This window comes from Mobula birostris, chromosome 16, assembly GCF_030028105.1.
Source record: "Mobula birostris isolate sMobBir1 chromosome 16, sMobBir1.hap1, whole genome shotgun sequence".
In the NCBI taxonomy this organism is placed as follows: domain Eukaryota; kingdom Metazoa; phylum Chordata; class Chondrichthyes; order Myliobatiformes; family Myliobatidae; genus Mobula; species Mobula birostris.
Window position 1 is genome coordinate 22,621,499 of NC_092385.1, and position 27,316 is coordinate 22,648,814.

Consider the following 27,316-nt stretch of genomic DNA (forward strand, 5'->3'; position numbering starts at 1 on the left):
GATTATTTCCCTGAAATTTTAAATGCTTAAGCTAGTCACAATATCACAATTTACATTTGTCTATATAAAAAAACGGCCAGTGGAAAGCGGCCAGTGAGTGAGTGGGCCAGTGAAGGAGTGGAGCTTTGAGGCTTTGACTTGAGAGGCTTCGACGAGAAGAGGCGGAGGACAAACTTGTTCCCAGTCTTTACAATGCCTCCTGAGACGGTGATGTGCCTCTCATGTGAGATGTGGCAGTCGTGGGGGAACTCCCCTCTCCCGCTGAGTCACATCTGCCAGACGTGCATGCAGCTGGGCGATCTGGAAGACCATGTAAGGAATCTGGAGTAGCAGCTGAATGACCTTCGACTCATAAGGAAGAATGAGGCAGTCATAGATGAGAGCTGCAGGGAGGTATTCACAGCTAGGCTGCCAGAAGCAAGTCGTTGGGTGACAGTCAGAGGGGGGAAAGTGAAGGTGAGTAGACAGGTAGTGCAGAGCACCCCTGTAGCCATTCCCCTAAATAATAAGTTTACCGTCCTGGATACTGTTGGCAGGGACGACCGACCAGGTGTGAGCCACGGTGGCAGGGCCTCTGGCACTGAGTCTGACCCTGTGGTGCAGAAGGGTGGGACGGAGAAGAGGAGAGCTGTCGCCATTGGAGACTCTATAGTCAAGGGAGCAGACAGGAGATTTTGTGGACATGAGAAGGACACCCGCATGGTTTGTTGCCTCCCAGGTGCCAGGGTCCGGGATGTCTCTGACCGTGTGCACGAGATCCTGGTACGAGAGGGAAAGCAACCAGAAGTCATGGTACATGTTGGAACCAACGACATAGGCAGGAAGAGGGATGAGGTCCTGAAGTGTGAGTTTCGGGAACTAGGCAGAAGGCTGAAGAACAGGACCTCAAGGGTGGCGTTCTCAGGATTGCTGCCAGCGCTACGTGATAGCGATGGTAAGAATTGGAGGAGATGGCAGTTGAATGCGTGGCTGAGGAGTTGGTGCAAGGGGCAGGGTTTTAGATTTTTGGATCATTGGGATCTCTTCTGGGGAAGGTGGGACCTGTACAGATTGGATGGGGTGCACCTGAACTCGAGGGGGAGCAATATCCTTGCAGGTAAGTTTGCTAGCATGGTTTGGGAGGTTTTAAACTAATTTGCAAGGGGGATGGGACCCAGAAAGGTGGAGCAGTGAAAGAGGTGCATGGAGTAAAGCCAGATCTAACATATAGAGAGGCTTTGAGGAAAGAGAAGCAGAATAAAGGGTGTAAAGGTAGGAAGGTAGAAGGACTAAAGTGCATGTACTTCAATGCAAGAAGCATCAGGAACAAAGGTGATGAACTGAGAGCTTGGATACATACATGGAGTTATAATGTAGTGGCCATTACAGAGACTTGGCTGGCACCAGGGCAGGAATGGATTCTCAATATTCCTGGATGTCAGTGCTTTAAAAGGGATAGAGAGGGGGGAAAAGGAGAGGAGGGGTGGCATTACTGGTCAGGGATACTATTACAGCTACAGAAAGGGTGGGTAATGTAGCAGGATCCTCTTTTGAGTCAGTATGGGTGGAAGTCAGGAACAGGAAGGGAGCAGTTACTCTATTGGGGGTATTCTATAGGCCCCCTGGTAGCAGCAGAGCTACTGAGGAGCAGATTGGGAGGCAGATTCTGGAAAGGTGCAAAAATAACAGGGTTGTTATCATGGGTGACTTTAACTGCCCTAATATTGATTGGCACCTGATTAGTTCCAAGGGTTTGGACGGGGCAGAGTTTGTTAAGTGTGTCCAGAATGGATTCCTGTCACAGTATGTTGACAGGCCGACTAGGGGGAATGCCATACTAGATCTAGTATTAGGTAATGAACCGGGTCAGGTCACTAATCTCTCAGTGGGTGAGCATCTGGGGGAAAGTGACCACCATTCCCTGGCCTTCAGCATTATCATGGAACAGGATAGAATCAGAGAGGACAGGAAAATTTTTAATTGGGGAAGGGCAAATTATGAGGCTATTGGGATGTGGTCGATGTTTAGAGATCTCTTGCAGGATGTTAGGGATAAATTTGTCCCGGTGAGGAAGATAAAGAATGGTAGGGTGAAGGAACCATGGGTGACAAGTGAGGTGGAAAATCTTGTCAGGTGGAAGAAGGCAGCATACATGAGGTTTAGGAAGCAGGGATCAGATGGGTCTATTGAGGAATATAGGGTAGCAAGAAAGGAGCTTAAGAAGGGGCTGAGAAGAGCAAGAAGGGGGCATGAGAAGGCCATGGTGAGTAGGGTAAAGGAAAACCCCAAGGCATTCTTCAATTATGTGAAGAACAAAAGGATGACAGGAGTGAAGGTAGGACCGATTAGAGGTAAAGGTAGGAGGATGTGCCTGGAGGCTGTGGAAGTGAGCGAAGTCTTCAATGAATACTTCACTTCGGTATTCACCAATGAGAGGGAACTTGATGCCGGTGAGGACAATATGAGTGAGGCTGATGTTCTGGAGCATGTTGATATTAAGGGAGAGGAGGTGTTGGAGTTATTAAAATACATTAGGACAGAGTCCCCGGGGCCTGACGGAATATTCCCCAGGCTGCTCCACGAGGCGAGGGAAGAGATTGCTGAGCCTCTGGCTAGAAGCTTTATGTCCTTGTTGTCTACGGGAATGGTACCGGAGGATTGAGGGAGGCAAATGTTGTCCCCCTGTTCAAAAAAGGTAGTAGGGATAGTCCAGGTAATTATAGAGCAGTGAGCCTTACGTCTGTGGTGAGAAAGCTGTTGGAAAAAATTCTTAGAGATAGGATCTCTGGGCATTTAGAGAATCATGGTCTGGTCAGGGACAGTCAGCATGGCTTTGTGAAGCGCAGATCGTGTCTAAGAAGCCTGATAGAGTTCTTTGAGGAGGTGACCTGGCATATAGATGAGAGTAGTGCAGTGGATGTGATCTATATGGATTTTAGTAAGGTATTTGACAAGGTTCCTCACGGTAGGCTTATTCAGAAAGTCAGAAGGCATGGGATCCAGGGAAGTTTGGCCAGGTGGATTCAGAATTGGCTTGCCTGCAGAAGGCAGAGGGTCGTGATGGAGGGAGTACATTTGTATTGGAGGATTGTGACTAGTGGTGTCCCACAAGGATCGGTATGGCACCTCTACTTTTCGTGATTTTTATTAACGACCTGGATGTGGGGGTAGAAGAGTGGGTTGGCAAGTTTGCAGACGACACAAAGGTTGGTAGTGTTGTAGATAGTGTAGAGGATTGTCAAAGATTGCAGAGAGACATTGATAGGTTGCAGAAGTGGGCTGAGAAGTGGCAGATGGAGTTCAACCTGGAGAAGTGTGAGGTGGTACACTTTGGAAGGACAAACTCCAAGGCAGAGTACAAAGTAAATGGCAGGATACTTGGTAGTGTGGAGGAGCAGAGGGATCTGGGGGGTACATGTCCACAGATCCCTGAAAGTTGCCTCACGGCTAGATAAGGTAGTTCAGAAAGCTTATGGGGTGTTAGCTTTCATAAGTCGAGGGATAGAGTGTAAGAGTCGCGATGTAATGATGCAGCTCTATAAAACTCTGGATAGGCCACACTTGGAGGACTGTGTCCAGTTCTGGTCGTCTCACTATAGGAAGGATGAGGGAGCATTGGAAAGGGTACAGAGGAGATTTACCAGGATGCTGCCTGGTTTAGAGAGTATGGATTATGATCAGAGATTAAGGGAGCTTGGGCTTTACTCTTTGGAGAGAAGGAGGATGAGAGGAGACATGATAGAGGTGTACAAGATAATAAGAGGAATAGATAGAGTGGATAGCCAGCGCCTCTTCCCCAAGGCAACACTGCTGAATACAAGGGGACATAGCTTTAAGGTAAGGGGTGGGAAGTTCAAGGGGGATATTAGAGGAAGGTTTTTTACTCAGAGAGTGGTTGGTGCATGGAATACACTGCCTGAGTCAGTGGTGGAGGCAGATACACTAGTGAAATTTAAGAGTCTACTAGACAAGTATATGGAAGAATTTAAGGTGGGGGGGAGTTATGTGGGAGGCAGGGTTTGAGGATCGGCACAACAATGTGGGCTGAAAGGCCTGTACTGTGCTGAAATAAAACAAAAAATAGATGCATTTTGTACTGAATGCTCATTTGTAAGTGTTGCTGAGGAAGTAGAGTGTTCTGCAATTGAGTGTGTGCATTCCAGACATGCTTTTAATGCAGAAATGTCCATTGATTTTAATAGCGGACATATTGTTTTTTTGTGTTGTAGCGTTACCTTGTACTGTATTGTGAGCTTGCTTCATCCAGAAGACTCTAATAAATTCAGAGTTAACATAACCGAGTATACTAAAGTCAGGGTTAACATAATAGATTTGCAGACAAGGTTACATACTGCAGGAATAAAGTTAAAATAAGCCATGCACTGAAGAGGAGAATTTAGCCATTTATATGTTGTTGTGGTATTAGGCTCTTAGTACTTATCTGAGCACAAGATTAGGAGCCACATTATTCCAGGTCACAAGTCTATGAAAAAATTGGATAGGTTTGCTTGACTCAGTTAAAGATAGGAGTGTGCTTCCTGGCCCATGATATGAAGAACAAATTGGAGTTTGTATGATTGCTCCATATTTGAATGAAGTTTTGTTTTCAGTTGAATGAATCGCCATTAGCTTTTATGTCAGGTATGAAATAGTTGGGTGCTCAAAACGTCAATTAGCTTATTCCCTCAAGCATCATATGATTCAATCAGGTGATTTTTCTATGTAGGTTTTAAATTCTACCTTTATTCTAAAAACGACCTCCGTCATTTTGTGTGTCACTGTTGCCCTATTAAAATAGGTGGATTTGGAACAAATCAAATGGTTCTAAGCAAGGAATCCATGAACCTCTGTGGAACTTCAGAAGCAACAGAGCCATATTCCAGCAGCTGAGTGTTCAGAAAAAGCTTATCTTCCTTAACAGGGGTAAAGAGTGGACGTGGAGAGGATGTTTCCTATGGTGGGAGAGTCTAAGACCAGAGGGCAGAGCCTCAGTATAGAGGGGTGTGTCCTTTTAGAACAGAGATGAGGGATTTCTTTAGCCAGAGAGTAGTGAGTCTGTGGAATTCATTGCCACAGACAGCTGTAGAGATGAAGTCTGTATGTATATTTAAGGCAGAGGTTGATAGATTTGTGATTGGTCATGTTATGAAGGGATACAGGGAGAAGGTAGGAGATTGGGGCTGAGAGGAAGAATGGATCAGCCATGATGAAATAACAGAGCAGACTCAAGGGGCCAAATGGCCTAATTCTGCTCCTATGTCTTATGGTCTAGAAGTATGGCATTAATCATCATTGGGAGTGGTTAACACAAACAGCATACAAATATTTAAGGAGAAAGCTGAAGGAAATGGAGGGTTACACAGCTAAATGTTGATGAGGAAAAAAACATGAGGAGGATTGAGTGGAACAAAAGCCCACTGCTGATGAAACCAAAGGCCTGTTCTGGGCTGTATATACTGGGTAATCCTATGTAATCTAACATTAGTGCCCAACATATCTTTTACTTTACCATGTCCATCAAACCAGGAGAGCAACATATATCACATATATGCTAAGGACAAAATCAGTTGGCATGGTAGACCTTCCTGATGGCACCCTGATGGATATGATCAAACATCTGCAGAATTGCTTTATCTCGACATGAACAGTGGTGGACAATGAAATAGCTAACTGGAAGAGGACCTAGTTCATGAGTGCCAAGGAGTTTTGTGATCGTGTTCAGCCAGCAATGCTTTCCCAGAGGCCCCTGGCATCATAGAAGCCTGTCTTGAACTAATTTCATTCATCCCACATGATATCAAGAAGCAGCTGAGAGCAATGAGAGTACTGGACCAGATAACATCCAGCTTAAAACTGGTTCCAAAACCACGATCTCGAGCTGTAAGTGCTCCAGTAGGTCCCTAAAGTCGAGTGCAGTGACGTGCAGCATGTGGAGAGAAAAATACACAAGAAACACAGATCCTGTAGCTAGAAATTGTGTCTGGTATGCTTGTGCACAACATCGCTCATATTATCAAATACTCATGGAGACTCAACACATTTATTTATATACTTTATTTATTTACACACATTCATTTGTATTTTGTTGTTTATATGTAACAAAACCATTATCCTGACAATCCTAATGTAAAAAATTATTCAGAGATGCCCTGTCCACAGGAAGTGATACATTTTGGGAGGTCAAATAAGAGTAGGACATACACAATGAATGTTTGGGACCAAAGGAGAAATGAGGTCCGGTGAAATCTTGGTGTACAAATCTAGATATCCCCAACGGTGGCAGCACAGATAGTACTGTCACCTAGTGAAGGCTAGCATTTCGTATGCCTTCTTTATTTACTATAATTGTAAAGAAGGTGTAAAAGATGCAAGGCTTCATTAGCCATACATTGAATATAAGAGCAGAGAGGTGATGGTACAGCTTTTTAAAGTATTGGTAAGGACGTATCTGAAAAATAGTGTTCTTTTTGATCCCCACGGTATAGATACAATGTGATTTCTCTGGAGAAGGCACAGAGGTGACATATCAGGGTGTTGGTTAGTGTGGAATATTGGTTGTGAGTCTTTGGCTCTATATATCCACTTTAGCTATTTCATTAATCTGAAGGCCATCATTACTAGAGTGCTAGAAGGTATTGTTGACAGTGCCATCTAGCGGCACCTATCCTCTAATAATCTCACCATCACCCAGTTGTACTTCACCTCTATGCTCCAGAACCACTTTACAGCTTTGGTTCACATATGAACCAAGAGTTAAATTTCAGATGTAAGATAAAAATAATTATCTCTGACATGAAAACAATGTTTGACTCAATATAGGATCAAGGAGCCCTGGTAAAACTAAAGTCAAGGACTTCAGCCATAACTTGCCCAAAGTAAGAGATTGTGGTTGTTCGTTCATCCCATCCCAGCATCAAGGCAGTTTTCAAGATGGTTCCCTAGGCACAGTCATCCTTCCTGCATAACTGCTATGTGTAATATGTTCATTATCCCCATATGGTTTTTCTCCTTTGATTTCCTACATATCAAAGAAGCACAGTTTGGTAGGTTAATCGGCCACTGTAAATTGTCCCGAATGTGTAGGTGAGAACCTGTGTGGAGTTTTTTGGGAAAGTGCGGAGAACAGGGAAAATTAGTGGGGGGATGGGATTGTGCAGTGAGCTGATTAGACCTGATGGGGTGAAATGGTTATATGTAAGTATCTGGAAAAAGAACAAGGGAATCAGGTGCATGAGAACGCACTACTTGTAGATTCCCCTCCAAGTTGCACACTGTCTTGACTTGAAAATATATTGCCATTCCTACAATGTCACTGGGTCTAAATCCTGGAGCTCACTTCTCAGCAACAATGTGGGATTATTCAGAGGAGCTACTCTGCTTCAGGGTGGTGACTAACTACCATCTTCTCGGAGGCAGTAGGGGCTGGCCTTGACACTGACATCTTCAGTCCACGAATGAATATAAACCTACCAGTATCAGTAAACTCAAAATGCAGTCCACATACTCACAGGGGTGATTGTCGTTTAATCTCTAGAGGAGATTTCATTTTTTTAATGGCTAAGATTGGAGCTTCGCAGTAAATGTGCATTAAACCCATGGGATACAACACTATGTGCCCCTTCATTAGTGCTGCAGTGAGCAATGTCACACACCTGGAATGGAAAGGGAAACTGCTCAATGGGCCACAGAAGCTGAAAGAGTAATTTTCAGAATAAGGGTGTAGTCAAATGAGTTCACTTCATTGACCAAAATTGCAGCTGTTTTAGACCCAAGTCTAGACCACATAATCTCATAGCAGGTTAAGAAGCAGCAGAAGTGGAAACAATGCGTTGGAACTGTGACTCATTAACTGTGAAAATAAAATACTAGCCCTTTTAGAAAAATAAAAAAAAATAATTATATGCAATTTATATTTTTCCCTGCTTCAAGAGACTTCTTGAGTCCACAAGACAAAGAAAATATTTTTACAGCAGATCATTTTCCTCTGTGGTACAGAAAATCAGCAGAACAACTTCCAGGATCTTTTGTCTATTCAATTCCATTTAGTACAGGTTAGTGATTTTTGTCTCTGTAGAAGTAATTAAGCATGGAATTGATTCTATATTTTTAAATATATTTTATGTAGTTTACAATATGTGTTTATTTAAAATGTTTTCATCAAATTGCTCTAACCTTTCATTCAGTAAATTATTCCCTCTGTTGTGTAACTCATTCTATTCCTCCTCAGTTGCTAGCAATATTTATCTACCATTTTCTGCTTACTTTTGCTACATTTAGACATGTGCATTTCCACAGTGAGTTTATTTTGGTTTTAAAAGCTATTTATAAATAACAGCGCTTCAGGCATGCGTCCGTAGGCAATTCTGTACTGCGGTGTCTTAAGTGGTTAAATGCCATTGTTATGCCACATACCCGACAACTTTCTACGATTGTATGTACAAGCAGAAACTTCTGGCTATCTTCTTTCTCAACATTTTCTTTTTCTGATTATATCTGTGGGCCTGCACCGATGGAAGTCAATGTCCCATTCCATTCTTGTTACGCGAAGGTTATATTCACAGAGGGCAAACTTGGAGTGTATGACAGAGGAGTGGTATGGCTTGTTTATTCACAAGTAAAAAAGCAGCTATAAATTGCCTATGTAGTTTGGTTCTTAACCTAAACCAGTAAGCAGTTGTTGAATATCTATCACCACTGCAGATGTTTTGATTGCAGAGTAAATCAAAGTTCAAAGTAAATTTATTATCAAAGTACATTTATGTCACCATATACAACCCTGAGATTTATCTTCCTGTGGGCATTTGCAGCAAATACAAGAAACAAAATAGAATCCATGAATGACTGTCCCCAATAGGACAGACAACAAATTATGCAAGACAAAAAAAACCCCAAAATAATAATAATAAATAAATATCAAGAAAATGAGTTGTAGAGTCCTTGGAAGTGAGTCCATAGACTGTGGGAACAGTTCAGTGACAGGGCAAGTGAAACTGAGGGACATTATCCCTTCTAATTCAAGAGCTTGATGGCGATGGGGTAAGAGCTGTTCCTGAACCTGTTTGTGTAGGTCCTAAGGCTTCAGTGCCTCTTTCTCAATGGCAGCAATGAGAGAAGAGCATGGCCTGGATAGTGGAGGTCTCTGATGATGGATGCTGCTTTCTTGTGACTGCACTCCATGTAGATGTGCTCAGTGGTAGGGAGGGCTTTACCCCAATGGACCGGGCTGAATCCACTACTTTTCTGGGCTTTTCCATTCAAGGACATTGGTGTTTCCATACTAGGCTGTGATGCAGCCAGTTAATATACTCTCCACCACCACGTGCATAGAACGTGCCAAAGTTTCAGATGACATGTTGATTCTTTGCAAGCTCATAAGGAAACAGAGGTGCTGCCATGCTTTTTCCATGATGGCACTTGCGTGCTGGAACCAGGACAGATCGTCTGAAATGATAACACCAAGGAATTTATGTTTGCTGACCCGTTCTACCTCTGATCCCCCGATGAGGAGTTTTCTCCTCCTGAAGCCGATAATCAACTCCACGGTCTTGCTGACACTGTGTGAGAGATTGTTGTTGTGGCACCACTCAGCCAGGTTTCCAATCACCCTCCTGTATGCTGATTCGTTACTACCTTTGATTTGGCCAGCAACAGTGGTGTCATCAGCAAACTTAAAAATGGCACTGGAGCTGTGCTTGGCCACACAGTCATAAGTATAAAGCGAGTAGAGTAGGGGACTAAGCACACAGGCTTGTGATGATGGAGATTGTGGAGGAGATGTTGATGCCAATCTGAACTGACTGGGGTCTGCAAGTGAGGAAATAGAGGATCCAATTGCACAAGGAGATTGAGGCCTAGGACTTGATGCTTATTGATTAGTTTTGAAGAGATGATAGTATTGAAAGCCAAGCTCTAGTCAATTAGGAACATCCTAATGTATGCATCTCCTCGCTTCAGATGTTCCAGGGTTGAGTGAAGAGCCAATGAAATGGCATCTGCTGTGGGCCAACTGTGATGGTGGGCAATTTGGAGTAGTCCATGTTACTTCTCAGGCAGGAGCTGATATGTTTCATCACCAATCTCATCAAATTGCTGGCTTGTGTCAATGTACCATTATCATCCAGCAATTCTTTACAATGATGCAGTTACAGAGAGAGAGCAAAACCTACATTCAGCCCTGCTCTTTAGAATTTTCAAAATGGCTGGATCCTGTTGGACATCACCTGCTCGTTGAGCTTATTTCTCCCAGAAATGTGGAGCTCAATGAACTGACCCTCAGCACCTGAGAATCATACCCCAAAATGGAGCACCTTAAGACAAAAAATGTGCCACTTTTAGTATAGTAATAAGGCCCTGTCTCATGAATATGCACACAATTTCTGACAGTGAAAAGCTGGCAAAATCTTTTGAACTGTATTTAAACCTCTTCAATAAAAGCACGCAATGTTTTTGAATAGAATTAAATAATTAAAAACCGTACAAATTTAAAAGATAAAGTTCGAATTGAAGTAAAAACACTAAAATGTTACAGAATAATCAAAAGCTTTAAAATAAGGTAAAATACTTCAATCAGTAATCCTATTCAAAAGAATCCAATCACCCTTCAGCCACCGGTTGGTCCTGGCACTCCCAAGGCATCCAGCCTCTCTCCTCAGCATATCAATGCTCTCTCACTGGGCTGCATGTACTGACATCTGATCTCCATGCACTGACTTTTGATCTTCATTCTCTGATGTCTGACCTCCAGCTTGCCCCAGAATTGCTTGAACGTAAGCAAAAAGGATGCTCTATCCTGAAACCCAAATGGCTGTTAACCAGCAGAATTGCTGCCTGATGGTCAACTCAGTTCTACCAAATTGATTTTGGTCAGACCCTATTTTCCCACTTCCCTGCATGCAAATTTCTGTGCTACAAACACACACACACAAACAGAGTTTAAATGAATTTAAAGACTTAATGGAGAACTTAGAATGTTACAGAACAGAATAAACTTTGTCCTTTTCTTTTGTATGTTAAGGAGTTAGATAATGATGTCATTGAATAGTGCTTGAATGGTGTGCTAAGTATGTGGAACATGTCTATTATTCAAACAATGATGTCTTATTTCTGGGAAGAGGGCAAAATGACAAAGAAATTTTTGTAAACTATCTTTTTTTGTGAAATATCTTTCCTTCCATAAGTAGTTATATGTGTGTACACACACACACACACACACACACACACAGACCTTGCATTCTGGCACTTATTACACAGAGAAAAATACTTCATAGGAGAAAGAATATGGGATGGAACAGTATAGCACAGTAAAGGCCATTTGGCCCATAGTGTTGTGCTGACCTATAGACATCCTGTGGAGAGCATTCTGATAGGCTGCATCACTGTCTGGTATTGTGGGAGGGCGCTACAGCACAGGACCGAAAGAAGCTACAGAAAGTCGTAAAATTAGTCAGCTCCATCTTGAGTACTAGCCTCCGTAGTACCCAAGAAACAGTGCCTCAGGAAGGTGACGTCCATTATTAAAGACCCCCACCACCCTCTTGTCATTGTTACCGTCAGGAGGGAGGTACAGAAGCCTGAAGGCACGCACTCACTGATTCAGGAACAGCTTCTTCCTGTCTGTCGTCCAATTTCTAAATGGACATTGAACCCATGAACACTCTCTCCCTATATGTATAAAATTTTTGTTTTTGCACTATTTTTAATCTTTTCAATATACACAGATACTTATTATAATCGATTTATTTATTTCCTTTCTATATTATCATGTAATGTATTGAACTGTTGCTGCTAAGTCAACAAATTTCACGACACATGCCAGTGATAATAAACCTGATTCCGATTTTAATTCTAATTCTGATTCTGACCTTTTTAACCAACTCCAAGATCAATCTACCTCACACCACCCCTGCAATACATTACGCGCCCATACCACGCTCTGTGTAAAAAAAATACCACCTCTGACATAGAAACCATAGAAACTACAGCACAGAAACAGGCCTTTTGGCCCTTCTTGGCTGTGCCGAACCATTTTCTGCCTAGTCCCACTGACCTGCACACGGACCATATCCCTCCATACACCTCCCATCCATGTATCTGTCCAATTTATTCTTAAATGTTAAAAAAGAATCCGCATTTACCACCTCGTCTGGCAGCTCATTCCATAGTCCCACCACTCTCTGTGTGAAGAAGCCCCCCCCTAATGTTCCCTTTAAACTTTTCCCCCCCTCACCCTTAACCCATGTCCTCTGGTTTTTTTCTCCCCTTGCCTCAGTGGAAAAAGCCTGCTTGCATTCACTCTATCTATACCCATCATAATTTTATATACCTCTATCAAATTTCCCCTCATTCTTCTACGCTCCAGGGAATAAAGTCCTAACCTATTCAACCTTTCTCTATAACTGAGTTTCTCAAGTCCCGGCAACATCCTTGTAAACCTTCTCTGCACTCTTTCAACCTTATTTATATCCTTCCTGTAATTTGGTGACCAAAACTGAGCACAATACTCCAGATTCGGCCTCACCAATGCCTTATACCACCTCATCATAACATTCCAGCTCTTATACTCAATACTTCGATTAATAAAGGCCAATGTACCAAAAGCTCTCTTTACCTATCTACCTGTGACACCACTTTTAGGGAATTTTGTATCTGTATTCCCAGATCCCTCTGTTCCACTGCACTCCTTAGTACCTTACCATTAACCCTGTATGTTCTACCTTGGTTTGTCCTTCCAACGTGCAATACCTCACACTTGTCTGTATTAAACTCCATCTGCCATTTTTCAGCCCATTTTTCCAGCTGGTCCAAGTCCCTCTGCAAGCTCTGAAAACCTTCCTCACTGTCTACTACACCTCCAATCTTTGTATCATCAGCAAATTTGCTGATCCAATTTACCACATTATCATCCAGATATCCTCTTATACTTTCTGCAAATCATCTTACAATGATGCCTCCTAATATTTTCCACTTCCACCCTGGGGAAAAGATGCTGCCTGTCCACGTCTGTCCATGCCTCTTATCATCATATACACCTTTATCAAGTCACTTCTCATCTTCCTTCTCCAAAGAGAAATAGAGTGAAGGGAGATGAGAAATGGCTTGATACAGGTGTATATGTACACCCGTAGTAGCATCACGCTAACCACTAACTGCTATGCCACTATGAGCCCCACAGTAGTGCAGCAATTGGCGTGGCGCTATTACAACTCAGGACATTCCGGGGTTCGGAGTTCAATTCCGGTGCCATTCTGTGAGGAGTCTCTCTGCATACTTCTTGTGGAATGTGTGAGTTTTCTCCGTGCTCCTCCTGTTACCTCCCACAGTCCAAAGATGTACCGGGTTGGTTAATTGGTCATTATAAATTGTCCTGTGACTTGGTTAGGGTTAATCAGGGATTGCTGGGGCACCGTGGCTCGAAGGGCCAGAAGGGCCATCTCCGTGTTGTATCACTAATCAATGAAATTCTTTTTTTTAAAAATCCTAGCTCACTCAACCTCATAAAACACGCTCTCTAATCCAGGCAGCATTTTGGTGAACTTCCATTGCACCCTCTCTAAAGCTTTCACATCCTTCCTATAATGAGGCAACCAGAACTGAATATAATACTCCAAATGTGGTCTGACCAGAACTTTATAGAGCTGCAATGTTACCTCATGGCTCTTGACCTCAGCCCCCCAACTAATGAAGGACAACATGCCATACGCATTCTAAACAACCCTACCAATGTGCACGGCAACCTTGAGGGATCTATGGATGTGGACCCCAGAGCCTGCTGTTCCTTCATACTGCTAAGAATCGTACCATTAACTCTGCCTTCAAGTTCAACCTTCCAGATTGTATCACTTCAAGCTTTTCCTGATCAAACTCCATCTGCTATTTCTCAGCCCAGCTCGTCATCCTGTCAATGTCCAATTGTAACCCATGACAACCTTCTACACTATTCGCAACACCACCAACCTTTGTCTCATCTGCAAATTTACTAACCCACGCTTACACTTCCTCATCGAAGTCAATTATAAAAATCATGAAGAGCAAGGGTCCCAGAACAAATCCCCATGGAACACCACTGGTCACCAACCTTCAGACAGAATACTGTCTGCTCCAACTACTATCACTCTCTTCAATCTGTTCGCAAGCCAAGTCTGAATCCATGCAGCCAAGTTTTTCTGGATCCCCTGCTTCCTGACTTTCCAAACGAGCCCACCATGGTGTACCTTGTTGAACTCCTACTAAAATCCATATACGCCACATCCACTGCTATACCTTCATCAAATTGTTTTGTCACGACCTTGATCATGTTCATGAGGCATGTCCTGCCCTGACAAACCATGTTGACTGTTCTTAATCAGACTATGCTTGAAATGCCTCTAACAATCCTCTCTAATAGTTTGCCTACCACTGATGTCAGACTCACTGGCCCAGGATTATCCCTATTACCTTTCTTGAACAAAGGCATAACATTTGCTACCGTCCTATCTTCTAGTACTATGCCTGTGCGCAGTGAGGACGCAAAGATGATTGTCAAAAGTGCAGCAATTTCTTCCCTAACCTCCAGTAGTTACCTGGAATATATCTTGCCTGGCCTGGGGACTTACCTATCCTAAAGTTTTTCAAATGTTCCAGCACATCTTCTTTCTTAATGTTGTAAAGTTCCAGTATATTGTCCCGTTCTAAGCAATCCTCACATTCATCGAGGTCCCTCTCACTGGTGAATACTGAGGCAAAATATTCAACAGAGACTTCCCCCTCTTCCTCTGGCTTTAGTACATATAATTCTGATGCATAGCTGCACCTATGGCTGAAACAACAGGCTATCTATAAATAAGAGTATACTGACCAGTTATAACTATATTTTATAACCATGAAAGTCTAGAGGGCCAAAAGCTTAATAAAGGTAACCGGTTGATTACATCAGGTTATCAGACTGGCCTTCAGTGTTTGATGATGATGGGAAAAACACATCAAAGGCAGTGACTGGCCTTGCTCCAGAGTTGGATTTGCACCAGTGGATCTGCTGGTGGTACCTCAGTGAAATGTTAAGGCTAGAGGTTTTGTTCCAGTGAATTACTAAAGCATTTATCTGTAGACTGTAATCTGAAACTTGGTTCAACGCAACCCAAATTATGGCTGAGAAACTTGTCTTTGCAATGCTGAGAAACCAATGTTGTACAGATGAAAATCCCATTAACAAATTTTGTGCATTTTCTGAGGTAACGCTAGTCATTAGTAAGATTTGAACTTAATGGTGTAAGTATTTTCTATTCCTTAGTACTTATTTTCTGGCATCTGTCTCATCCAAATACCATCAGCACATGTACCATATCCAAAATTTGCTTCTGGCAATATTTTCAACTCCTTTGCTTTGAATCATCACCCGCTGTTCACCCACAGGAAAATGCATTTTCATCAATGCTGAAAGCTCAAACTAGACATTATATTATGTGGCAGACATATCTCTCCTACAATCATAATCAGGGTGATGCTTAACTCTCTGCAAACAAATCTCAACTCACTGATTGAAACTGAGATCCCTGTGACTGCTTTACTTGCTGGGTTCAGCAGTTCTCTGCAAGATCAAGAGAGAACCAATTTCCAAAAGAAATCCTGTAGAGAGGGAAATGTTTCAATGTCTACTTGAACAGAAATGGGTTAAAAACTAGAAAAATGACATCTAACAAGGTGTCAGTGGGTGGGTAACCCTAGCTAGACAGTGTCCATAAGGGGGTGAGTGCTCTATGTGTTGTATTGTCAGGAATTCTAGACTCCACCCAAATATCCTTTAATGGGTGTGAATGGAAAAGCTGCACTTATTGGAATTGAAATGTTCCATCTTACAGGAGGAGATACTCTTCAGTTCTGAAACACAGCAACAGGCGGCAAAGTATTAAATTCAGCTTAGATTAATCAAATTAGCCTAGGATCCTGAAGCAAGGTTTCTGAGAGTTGAGATAACTCTGACTCTAACACCAAGAGCACTACATCATCAGTGTTTCTTTCCTATGTGAGATATACCTAATGGGAAATCCATCTTCTAATACCCACCATTTCTGAACATAAGCAGCCTGCAAGTGCCATTTTAGCACTGAAAATTTTTATAGTCTGTTAGATGTTTCTGAGACAATGTTAGGGTGACCTCTGAAGACATTGTAACACCAGAAAAGCAGTGTGGACTTTATAGGCCTATATGTTTAACACAGGTGTTAACTAAGTAAAACTATGGAAGTAACATCTAAGATTATACTAAATAAAAAAGAAACTTCTGTTGCTCAAAGAACCCATTCTGTGCCATTTCTGTTTCACCCACTATTAAAATTCACAAAATAACTCCTCTTGAAATATGATACAATGGAATTCTGACCTGAAACCAGTAATTGATTTCCATACACTATATAAAGGGATCAGATTGACTGTATCACTTGAACTGGGAAAATAGAATGGGAAAATCACCCTTAGTTAAAAGAGTCAAAATAGTGGCCCAATCTTTTTGTCTTTCACTTCAAAGCATTCATTTTTGGTTTTTCCCTTCAAATAGTTCTTCTTGTGTTCTAAATTTTGTCATTGTTTCTTAATTTCTTAAAACGCCCTTTCACTCCATCTGAGATTTTATTACATACCTTTACTTTGAATACATTCACTTCTCCTCAAAGCTTTTGGAATTATTTTCCTTTACCTTCACCACCTCTTGCCCAATGTTGTATTCCGTTTAAGGCTTGGCACCGGTCACATGCCTTAAATTCTTCCCCAGTTTACAGTTTTTAGTAAGTAATAATGCCCACCTATCACACATGATGTTCAGCTGCCTGCTGCAGTAATCTTGTGAGATAAACCAGTAATATAATATCAGAATCGGCAATGCTTGTCCTCTTCAGCACTTGATTAAATATTTCGCAGCAGGATTAGAAGCAATTTACAGGAGAGATACAGGCAGGGAGATGACAATGGAAATAAAACTCCATGCTTCAAAAACTGGTAGTAAAAATGCTCCATAATTCATGTGTCATATTCTATGGAATTTAAACTCTAGAATGACAGCAAAAATAAGGGGCGCAGTCTGAAATTGATGCAGAATTGTTCAGGTAGAAAATATAAAATCTATTCAGCAATTCTTTCAGGAGTTTTCTCGTTTTCAAGTTCTATACATCAAAAACTGGGTAAAAATCATTCATCAAAGTTTTTTAACTTTGAGATAATAATGCTCCATGCGCTAGCTACTCCAATGCTAGTTGTTTCACTTCTGGGTTTCCCAGTAGTAATTTTAACTTGTTCAAAGTACCTGTACTATCAAAGCACGTACATAGTATACAACTTCGAGATTCACCTAGGTCTTGCTCTCTTCTCGCTGCTGCCATCAGGCCGAAGGTACAAGAACCTCAGGACCCGCGCCACCAGGTTCAAGAACAGTTACTAACCCTCAAACATAAAATCTAGAACTATAGGGGATAACTACAATTATTTGCCCATGGATTGAGACATCCCCACAACCAACGATCTCACTTTAAGGACTCTTTATCATGTTATTTCATGTTCTTGTTATTTATTGCTATTTATTTATACTTTCATTAGGGAGGTTTGTTGTCTTCTGCACTCTGGTTGATCTCCCATTGATCTTGTTATATTGATTTGCCAAGCATGCCTGCAGGAAAATGAATATCAGTGTTGTATGTGGTAACATATATGTACCCTGATGATAAATTTACTTTGAGATTTGGCTTCTTGCAGGCAGCCACGAAACAACTAAACACCATAGAACCCATTTAAAGATAAAATCCCACACAATACCATCATACATGCGAAAAAAAGGAACAAACGTGTGTTCAGAACAGAAAAAGAGTCGGCACACACTGACTTTCCAATGAATCAAAGCAATTAAATAAATTTGAGAAGTAGAATGACACTAACATGATCAGTTACCTGTTGTGTATTGCAGCAGATGCTGTATAAATAGCATTTGCCATCATCCCCCTATCCCCTGTATACATAGGCACTTATCCCCTTGAATAAAAGGGGATAACTACACCCACTTGCCCATCACTGAAATGTTCCCACAACCAATGATCTCACTTTAAGAACTCTTTATCTCAATTTCTCATGTTCACATTATTTATTGCTATTTATTTATATTTGCATTTTCACAGTTTGTTCTCTTCTGCACTCTGATTGATCTTCCATTGATCCTGTTATGGGTCCTATTCTATAGATTTGCCGAGTATGCCCACAGGAAAATGAATCTCAGGGTCGTATATGGTGACATATATGTACTTTGATAATAAAATTTACTTTGAACTTCGAACTTTCTCTCCATTGAGACAGCCCACTAGAAGTTCCGGAGCTTTTTTCTAGAGGTAATGAGGATTTAATGCTGGTTCTTAAGACAAGCACTGCGAATAGTTAGTAACGAATCCATTGTAGATAAGCAACATTTGGCATTAAGCTGCCATAGAATAGACTTTCCTTGTTCTGGATTATTTTATATTTCTATAATTATCCCAACATGGCCATTAGGATGACTTCCACGAGTGCACATGTGCATTGTGAAATAAAGAATTGTTTATATGTATGTCGTATGGGCCTACATCATTACTTTCTGGCAATAATGCAGCTGTTTCAACAACTGAAACAATTCTCAGTATTTATCCAAATGAAAAGTGTTTATAATAAGTATTTCATGTTTCAATCATTTTACTTTGATTCTAATAAGTTATGATTCAATTTGATAGAGGCAGAAAATAAAAGTAATGTTGTGACAGCAAGTACAACTGTTCAGCTTTTGGACAACAGAAAATCACCTGTGGTTGCAGGTAAGCATTTTTGAAATTTTTATTATTCAGCGTTTTTTTTGTATCTGAATTAATTATGGTCATCAATGTTAGGAAGTATCTCACTAACCCTGTCTGTGCAACTAGAAGTTGCATATAAATTTGATGTTGGTGAGAGAAATTCCACCTTAAGTTCCATGTGCTTTTAGTTCAAACTTTCCAACAACCTGTAACAACTAATTTCTAATTTTTGGTTACACCTGTGAAAATATTTCATTTAACTGCCATCTAACTCTGGCTGAGAAAACTATGCTTTTATCTCTGCCTGCAGTAATCACTGTTCCAAAATCGATATGTCACACTCTGCTGATCTGAAAACCAATATGGACTCTAGATACACTTACAATGCTTCTCTATTGAGCCCAATGCATAAAAATGGAGTCAACACTGTGGTAAGGTCAGGAAAACATAGGGCACATTACTGCATCCTACTAAAAATCAGCAACAAATGGCATCATTTTTGGTTTCCCTGCCTGTGATCATGGCCTCAAATTTCTCTACAATTAGGTAGAGCCCACTCTCAGCCACTTACAGAACCAGATGAATTATTTCCTTCTTTTCAGAGGTGTGTATGCCTTGTTTAAGCTTGGCATTATGTTAATAGAGTCTTCTGAAATGCTTTCTCAATTGTGCAAAACCTTTCCTTCTCCACGGTGATTGCGATAAGAATGGCATCCTGAGAGTACAGAAGTACTGTATCCATGGTAACATTTTCTCCATTGTTGTTTGAAATATTTCTGATGATTTTATCTCTTACAGTAACTTAGAATAAATGTAAAATCCCTTCTAGTTGCTAACTGTCAAGAGGCATTGCCATTCCTTGTTTATTTTGTTATCCACGAGCATGAATATAACTTAGGGAAGACCGTAGCTACTGTTAGTTTGGCATACAGACCTTGAGACAAAGAGGAGGTACCACTGCCAATCCAGATGGTCTTACCTTCCTCAGGTTCAATCCTTAGGAGAATGGGTAAAAAAGTGGCAGATGGAATACAGCGTGGGAAAGCGTGTGGTCATGCACTTTGATAGAAGGAATAAAGGCATAGACTATTTTCTAAACGGGAACAAATTCAGTAGTTGGAGATGCAAAGCAACTTTGAAATCCTAGTCCAGGGTCGCTAAAATATATCATGAAGATTGAATCAGTAGTAAGGAAGGTGAATGCAATATTAGCATTCATTTTGAGAGGATTAGAATACAAAAGCAACAGTGTAATGCCGAGTCCTTGTCAGACCATTTGTCAGACCACATTTGAGTGTTGTGAGCAGTTTTGAGCCCCATGATCTAAGAAAAGATGTGCTGGCATTGGAAAGTGTTCAGAGGAGTTTTACCAGAATGATCCTGTGAATGAAAGTGTTAACATTTGAAGAGCTTTTGATGGCTCCAGGTCTGTATCACCTGAGTTTAGAATTATGATGGAAGATCTCATTGAAACATATCAAATATTGAAAGATCTGTACAGAGTGAATGTAAAGAGGATGTTTCCTATAGTGGAGAGTCAGGTCCAGAGGGCACAGCTTTAGAATAGAAGGACATTCCTTTAGAACAGAGGTGAGGAGGAATTTCTATAGCCAGAAGATGATGGTTCTGTGGAATTTATTGCCACATTGGGCATACTTAAAGTGGAGTTTGACTGGTTCTTGATTAGTAAAAGTGTCAGAGGTTCTGGGGAGAAGGCAGGAGGTTGAGTGAAAAAGCAAATCAGCCATGATCAAATGGCAGGACAGATATCAACGGGCTGAATGCTCTAATTCTGTTCCTATGTCTGATGGTCCTATAGAAAGCTTTCCCTCATTTGCTTTGTGACACCTTTCACCAGTATATCATGTCTCTCCAGCTTATTCAGCTCGTCTTTCACTTGAGTTCTGAACATTATATACCGGTTAAGGTTTGCGATAAATCAGTTATATATTAGTTTAATTCTAAATGAGCTTGAAACCATTAACGGCCATGCATGAATTCTTCAGCTCATCTTCATAGTATTTCAAAATGTTCTTAAAAATTTTGCAGATATATTTATGTTAAGTATACTTCTCCTATTGATCTTCAACTTTTACAGCCAGTCTCTTCCTAATAAACTTAACAATTTCATATATTCAGTCAATTTAATTGATAGCCTTGAATTTTTCTCTTTATGAAAGATTGTGCATTCCTTTTGTTAAAATGTTCTCAGCATTTCTCCAGACCCTGTACTCATTTTTAATATTCTTCTTACAAACGTTCCCCTGCCAAAACTGACTTTGAGATTCGCTTCCCATGACCAGTAACTATGTAAATATTCATATTGATTTCTAAATTTTGTAATCACCATTCATCGTTGTATCTCCAGGAGATGCATATATTCTTTGCATTGCTCATCCACGTCAATGTTAAATTAGCCTTCCTTCCGTGGTTTTCTGCTGGAATTGTTTCTCTTCCATTGTGATGCTGCTCCAGTACATTGGCTTGCCATGTTCTATTTTTGTAGAAGGTATAGGACTTGTTTTACACAGCTAACGCACCTTGCTGCACTCTCAAGCATATTGTGCCAAGTGATTTCCAGTCAATATTAAAAATTGGTTTATTATTGTCACATTTCCCAAAGTAGAATGAAAAACATATCCATTCAGATCAATTCATTGCAATGGTGCATTGAGATAGTACGCTCAGTGGCCACTTTATTAGGTACACCTGTAGGTCTGCTCATTAATCCAAATATCTAATCAGCCAGTCATGTGGCTGCAACCCAATGCATAAAGCCCTGCAGACCTGGTCAACGGGATCAGGCCAATCATCAGAATGTGGAAGAAATGTGATCCCAAGGGGCATGCCAAATTCCTTTAGCTTCCTAAGGAATCAGAGGGGCTGGTAAGCTGTGACTTCAATGTAATTGGACCAGAACAGACTATTGGCGATGTTCACTCCTCGCTAGACCTCGGTACCATTGACATAGAGGCAAGTGCACCATCCCCTTTCCTGTAGTCGATCACCAGCTGTTTTGTTTTACTGACAGGTCGCTTGGGTCTCTATCTTTTTCCAATACTCCGACATCATTATTTGAGGTACTGCCCACTACAGTGGTATCATTTGCAAACTTGTAGATGAAGATAGGGCAGAAGCTGACCACACTGTCATTAATGTACTGTAAGTTTAGTAATTTAAGTGCTCTATAAAAAAGTTATTATTATTATTATTGAGCTGAGAACTGAGGACACAGCCTTGTGGGCTGCCAGTGTTCAGAATAATTTTCGTAGAGCTGTTGCTGCCTATCCTTACTGTTTGTGGTCTGTTGGTCAGGAAGTCAGGGACTCAGATGCAATCTTTTTAGGGTTGGGGAGATGAGATTGTTTGGAATTATAAAGCTGATGGCTAAGCCAAAGTCAATAAACAATAGTCTAATATAGATGTCTTAACTGTACAGATGCTCCAGAACTGAGTATTGGGTTTTGGAGATGCTGTCTGCCATACACATGTTTCAGTGGGAGGTGAATTTCAGTGGGTTGAGTCTGGAAGGCTAGAACTGATGCATGGCACGACCAACCTCTCGAGGCACTTCATAATGGTGGATGTCGGAGCCACCAGGCAGTACTCATTTATGACTGGGCAGTAATCAACCAAACCTGCTTTGTGCATCATTCATACTCATGTGGCTAGCTCCTGTCAGAATGTCCACATTGCTTCTGCTGTTGGTCTGCATTTAACATTTATATATTATAACAACCTGTTCTGGCCAAAATTCCTTTGCCATTTGGAGACAATATCCATAGACCTACTGTTCTGTATGCTCACTGGATGCAGTAACTTGGACTGGATATACCAATCAGCAGGTCTGCATAACCAGCTTGTCCCACCATGCATGATCCATGAATGCAGCCAATTGGCAGTGCCACAACGGATTTTTTAGAATGACCATGTAATCACATATTAGCTCCCCTAACCTCTGATAGTGAGTTGCAAGCTTAGAAAATTCCCCAGTCCCTAGCACTGTATTCGAAATGGATTTTTAGGCTACTTATAAAGTTTTATTAAAAAAGAATTGATTGTCTTTATTTAATCCTGCCTGCCTTACTGTGTTCCTCCAGCAGTTTGAGTGTGTGGCTCAAGATTTCCAGCATCTGCATAATCTCTTGTGTTTATGTCTTTACTTATCTTCTGTTTACATCTCATTTACAACATGATTTGAGAGGAATATGTATACCTGAGAGGAACATGTATATTTTAAAAACAAAGGTTAAGAACAAATGTAAAAAATCATTGTATTTCAGTCAGGGGGTGAATCAATGGAACAGTTGTAGTGAGAATTTAGAAGCACACACCACACTTAACAAGTTTAAAAATTATTTTAAAATAATTTAATGAACAAATATAAAATACATGATTTAAAATGAATGGGAGTAATGTAAATAAATGATACTTGGAATTGGATTTTGTGTTAAAAGATTATGAAATTTTTTATTTTGATGTGATGATTGATGCCAAATATGTTGTTGTATAAGTAAGAGGAGTAGGCGTAATAAGCCGTAGCTTCAGCCTACACCCTTTCGGTCTGTTTTTAAAGAATATCTATTTTTTTTGTTATAATTTTGTCCTATGAAACAATCGTTGAAAATGATGATTTTGTTATGTTTGTACTGACTGAAATAAATTTCATTCATTCATTCATTCCTCATGGTGGATCAGCTGGAATTAGCAAAACTTTGCCATCCTCTCTCAGTCTGCAACCCTGCCAATTGCATTCTTCGGTCATTCCACCCTATTGCAGAAATTCCCATTGTCCTCTCTGCTCCTTTCTTGGCAACAGCAAACATGTTTCATTTCTCCCCATAAATTTGGTGCCTAACCTGCTGAATGTTTCTTGTACTCTCTGATTTTTAAATCAAATAAAAAAAATTGCAGAAGCTAGACATCCCAGAAAATGCTGGAAAAACTTGAAAGGTCAAGCAGCATTTGTGGAAAGAGAAACTGTTAACATTTCGGGTCTGGGACCTTACATTAGATTTGTTTTCTATTTTTATTTACGAATGGCTTCAGTTCACTATTTGATTTGCAGTATTATTCCAAATCTTCACTGGATATCAGTACAGGCAAAGTGAGCACACAGCAGTTTTGACCTCAGTGCTAAGGAAAAGAGGAAAGGAACAGGCTATTGGATTGTGGAAATTCCAGTGATGAAAGGCTGAGTCCAACCTTTGATGATGAGGTATGGTGCCAGTCTTACAGATGGGGAATGAATCTGTGGGCACCACACACAAAATGCTGAAGGAACTCAGCAGGTCAAGCAGCTTCTATAGAGAGGAATTAATATTCAATGTTTTGAGCTGAGACCCTTCAAGACTTGGCCCGTAACATCAACTGTTCATTCCTCTACATAGATGCTACCTGAGTTCTTCAGCATTTTGTGTGTGTTACTCTGGATTTCCAGCATCTGCAGAATCCTTTGTGTTAATGAACAGGGGGTTGCAAATGATTCCCAGGTTATGGTTTGTGACATAATTCTACTGCTGAAGAATTTTGAAGCAAATGAAATAGATGACCAACTTTTAGCAGAATTAGTTTATTTGAAAATGTTCATTGGATAGTTACAGCTTATAAATCTCGTGTTGTTATTTAAAATTATTAGTCCCATAGCATGCATCTTTAGATTAAAACATGAAAGAACAACAGATTGTTGAGCAGTTTATTCAATAATCTCTTCTAAATACAGTATATTTATATTCTTCCATGCAGTAGTACATAAATTATTAAATTATTATAATCCCTTAAATTATTAACCTGAAGAAGCATCAGTTTACAATAGAGCTTTTATTTTCATCCAATAGGATTGCTGTGAATCTTTGGAATAATAAGAATTATTAATGGGATTTTTGATGGACTACTGTTAGATCCTCTGCTGGAGTTGAGCACTGTCTTTGTAATGTGTCTGGTCAATGGCACTAAGCTGAGTGAGATTTCCTCTCTACCAGGACTCAAAGGAATTGTGAATGAACATGAGGTTAATAGTTTTTTTTCTCTTCAGCAAGATTTTGCATATATTTTACTCCAAGACACAATGAAGTCCCAAAGATTCAGGACAACCACCGGCAAAGGAACTACCTCTCGATCTATATATAAAATAAGTGCCTTAGCAGTTGAATAGGTGTTCCTTCATACTGCACAACATTTGGATGAAGTACTGATAGTAACCAGCGCCATGAATGTTCTCTGGGAGGAGAGCTTTAAAGTCCATTATCAAGAATGATTGAGCTGGTTGAATTCTGGACAATATCATTACCTGACTGAGACTGCAGCAGCCAGTGAGCAAATCATCAGGAAGGACAAACCCGACTGGTCCTCCTCAATAGTCTGTGGCACTGGACCATGACAGCATTGCAAGTAATGCCAGTCCTTGGAATATAAATTCCTATCTTTGCACCAGAGACAATCTCCTTGTGATGTTGGATATACAGTTGTGTTAAATGGGACAGACTCAAAGCATATCTGGCAGGCAGAGCTTAGCATCCATGAAATATGTGTGTATGTGTGTGTGGGGGGGAGGGGAGGGAGGTGATGGGGAATCATCAGTAGCGGCATAAATGCACCTTCATTCGCCTCCAGAATCTGTGACCTCACGGTCCAGTGAATTCTTCCCTTTGCCATTACTATCAAGCCAGAGGAGTGGAGGGTGCACTGCGAGTGGTGCCAAGCCTAATTAACAACTGCTAATTTGATGAAGCTACAGCACAGGAGTGCATACATGCCGAATGGCAGAAACAATGTGCAGCAGACAGAGTACAATCAACTATCGGATCAAAACTTGGCAGTCACCTCCGCAGATGAATTGTGGTGGACATTTAAACCACTAATGGGAGGACGGCATGCCAAGAACAGCCTCTTCTAGCAGGGCTCAGTGGATGAGTGCCAAAGCAAGGATGAAGCACTGCAACCGTGATTAGCCAAAGGACAAATCGATTGCCCATCTTGGCTTCTTACTGACATTCCCACTAAAAAAGAGCCTAGTTTTCTGCCAATCTGATTCTTTCCACATGATATCAAGAAATATCTGAGAGCACTAGAGACTGCAAAGGCTATGGGACCAGAAAATATCCTGGCTATAATACTGAGGATTCATGCTGCAGAATTATCTGTATTCTAGCCAAGCTAGAATGCAGTTAATAGAGCAATACTAGTAATCGACTGCCAGTGTGGACAAATGCCCAGGTATGTTCTATTCAAGAAATGCTGGACAAATTTAATCAGCCTAATTATCCTTCAATCTGTCTACTCTTAATCACTAAAGCTTTCACTAAACACGGACCAAATGGCAGAATTCAAGAGGTGAAGTAGGAGTCATTCTCTTTGACATCAAGGCAGCATGTAACTGAGTGTGGGGTCAAGGAGTCCTGGTAAAATTAAAGTCAAAGGGATAACACTTCAATAGTTGATTATAAGTTACACAGGTGAAAAGGGTGTGTCTACCTCATCCGTAGGACATAAAAGCAGGATTTCCTTGAAGCATCATCCTCAGTTCAACCTCCTTCAGCTTCTTCATCTTCCTAATCATAAATGAGTGAAAAGCTTTGCAATACCTTGGCAAGTGAAACAGTCTATGCCTGAATGTGGCAAGACCTAGACACTTGTCAAGACAAGGGCTGATAAAATAAGTGGCAAATAACATTTGTGTCTCAAGAGTGCTGGACAGTGAACATTTCCAACAGGATTCCAACTACAAACCCCTGATATCCAATAACATTAGTAGCATGAAAGTCAGCGTTGACCAGAAACTCTGCTGCACCATTCATATACTGTAAATACTGTGGCTACAAGGAAAGATTGAAGGTCAATTATCCTAAAGCAAAGACTTAGCTCCTGACATCTTAGATCCTTTGCACCAGCTGTAAAGCTCAAATCAGGATTGTAATGGAATACTCTGAACTTGCCTTGATGAATGCAGTGCCAACAACATTCACGACGTTCCACATAATCAAAGCTTCCATCCACTATCTTAAACTATCATTTCCTCCACTAGTAATGTACAGTGGTGTGCATCATCTACAAACTTCACTAACACCCTTGATCATCACTGGTATCATGCACACGAATAGTAAATATCACAGTAACTGAGTACTTCATAATTATAAGACAATAATTTATAGGAGCAGAAGTAGGCCATTTGACCCATCGAGTCTGCTCTGCCCTTCAATCATGGCCTGATCCAATCCTTCCAGTCATCCCCACTCCTCCGCCTTCACTCCATTCCCTTTGATGCCCTGGCTAATCAAGAACCTATCTATCTCTGCCTTAAATACACCCAATAACTTGGCCTCCACAGCTGCTCGTGGCAACAAATTCCACAGATTTAGCACCCTCTGACCAAAGTAATTTCTCCGCAATCAGTTATAAAGGATGTCCTTCAATCCTGAAGTTGTGCCCTCTTGTCCTAGAATCCTCTCCCATTGGAAATAACTTTGCCATATCTAATCTGTTCAGGCCTTTTAACATTCAGAATGTTTCTATGAGATCCCCCCACCCCCCATCCTCCTGGGCTCCAGGGAATACAGCCCAAGAGC

General features: G+C 40.9%; 1 protein-coding gene across 5 annotated transcripts in view; it reads left to right on the forward strand.

Annotated features, from left to right (window-relative positions):
* Positions 1-27,316, forward strand: part of cacna2d3a (calcium channel, voltage-dependent, alpha 2/delta subunit 3a) — a 797,416-nt gene that overhangs the window by 596,722 nt on the left and 173,378 nt on the right. For all 5 annotated transcript variants that reach the window (XM_072280402.1, XM_072280404.1, XM_072280403.1 and 2 more), the window contains 2 exons: positions 7,909-8,030; positions 18,693-18,773. In XM_072280402.1, the coding sequence (XP_072136503.1) occupies positions 7,909-8,030; positions 18,693-18,773 (203 nt within the window). The remainder of the gene's footprint in view (positions 1-7,908; positions 8,031-18,692; positions 18,774-27,316) is intronic.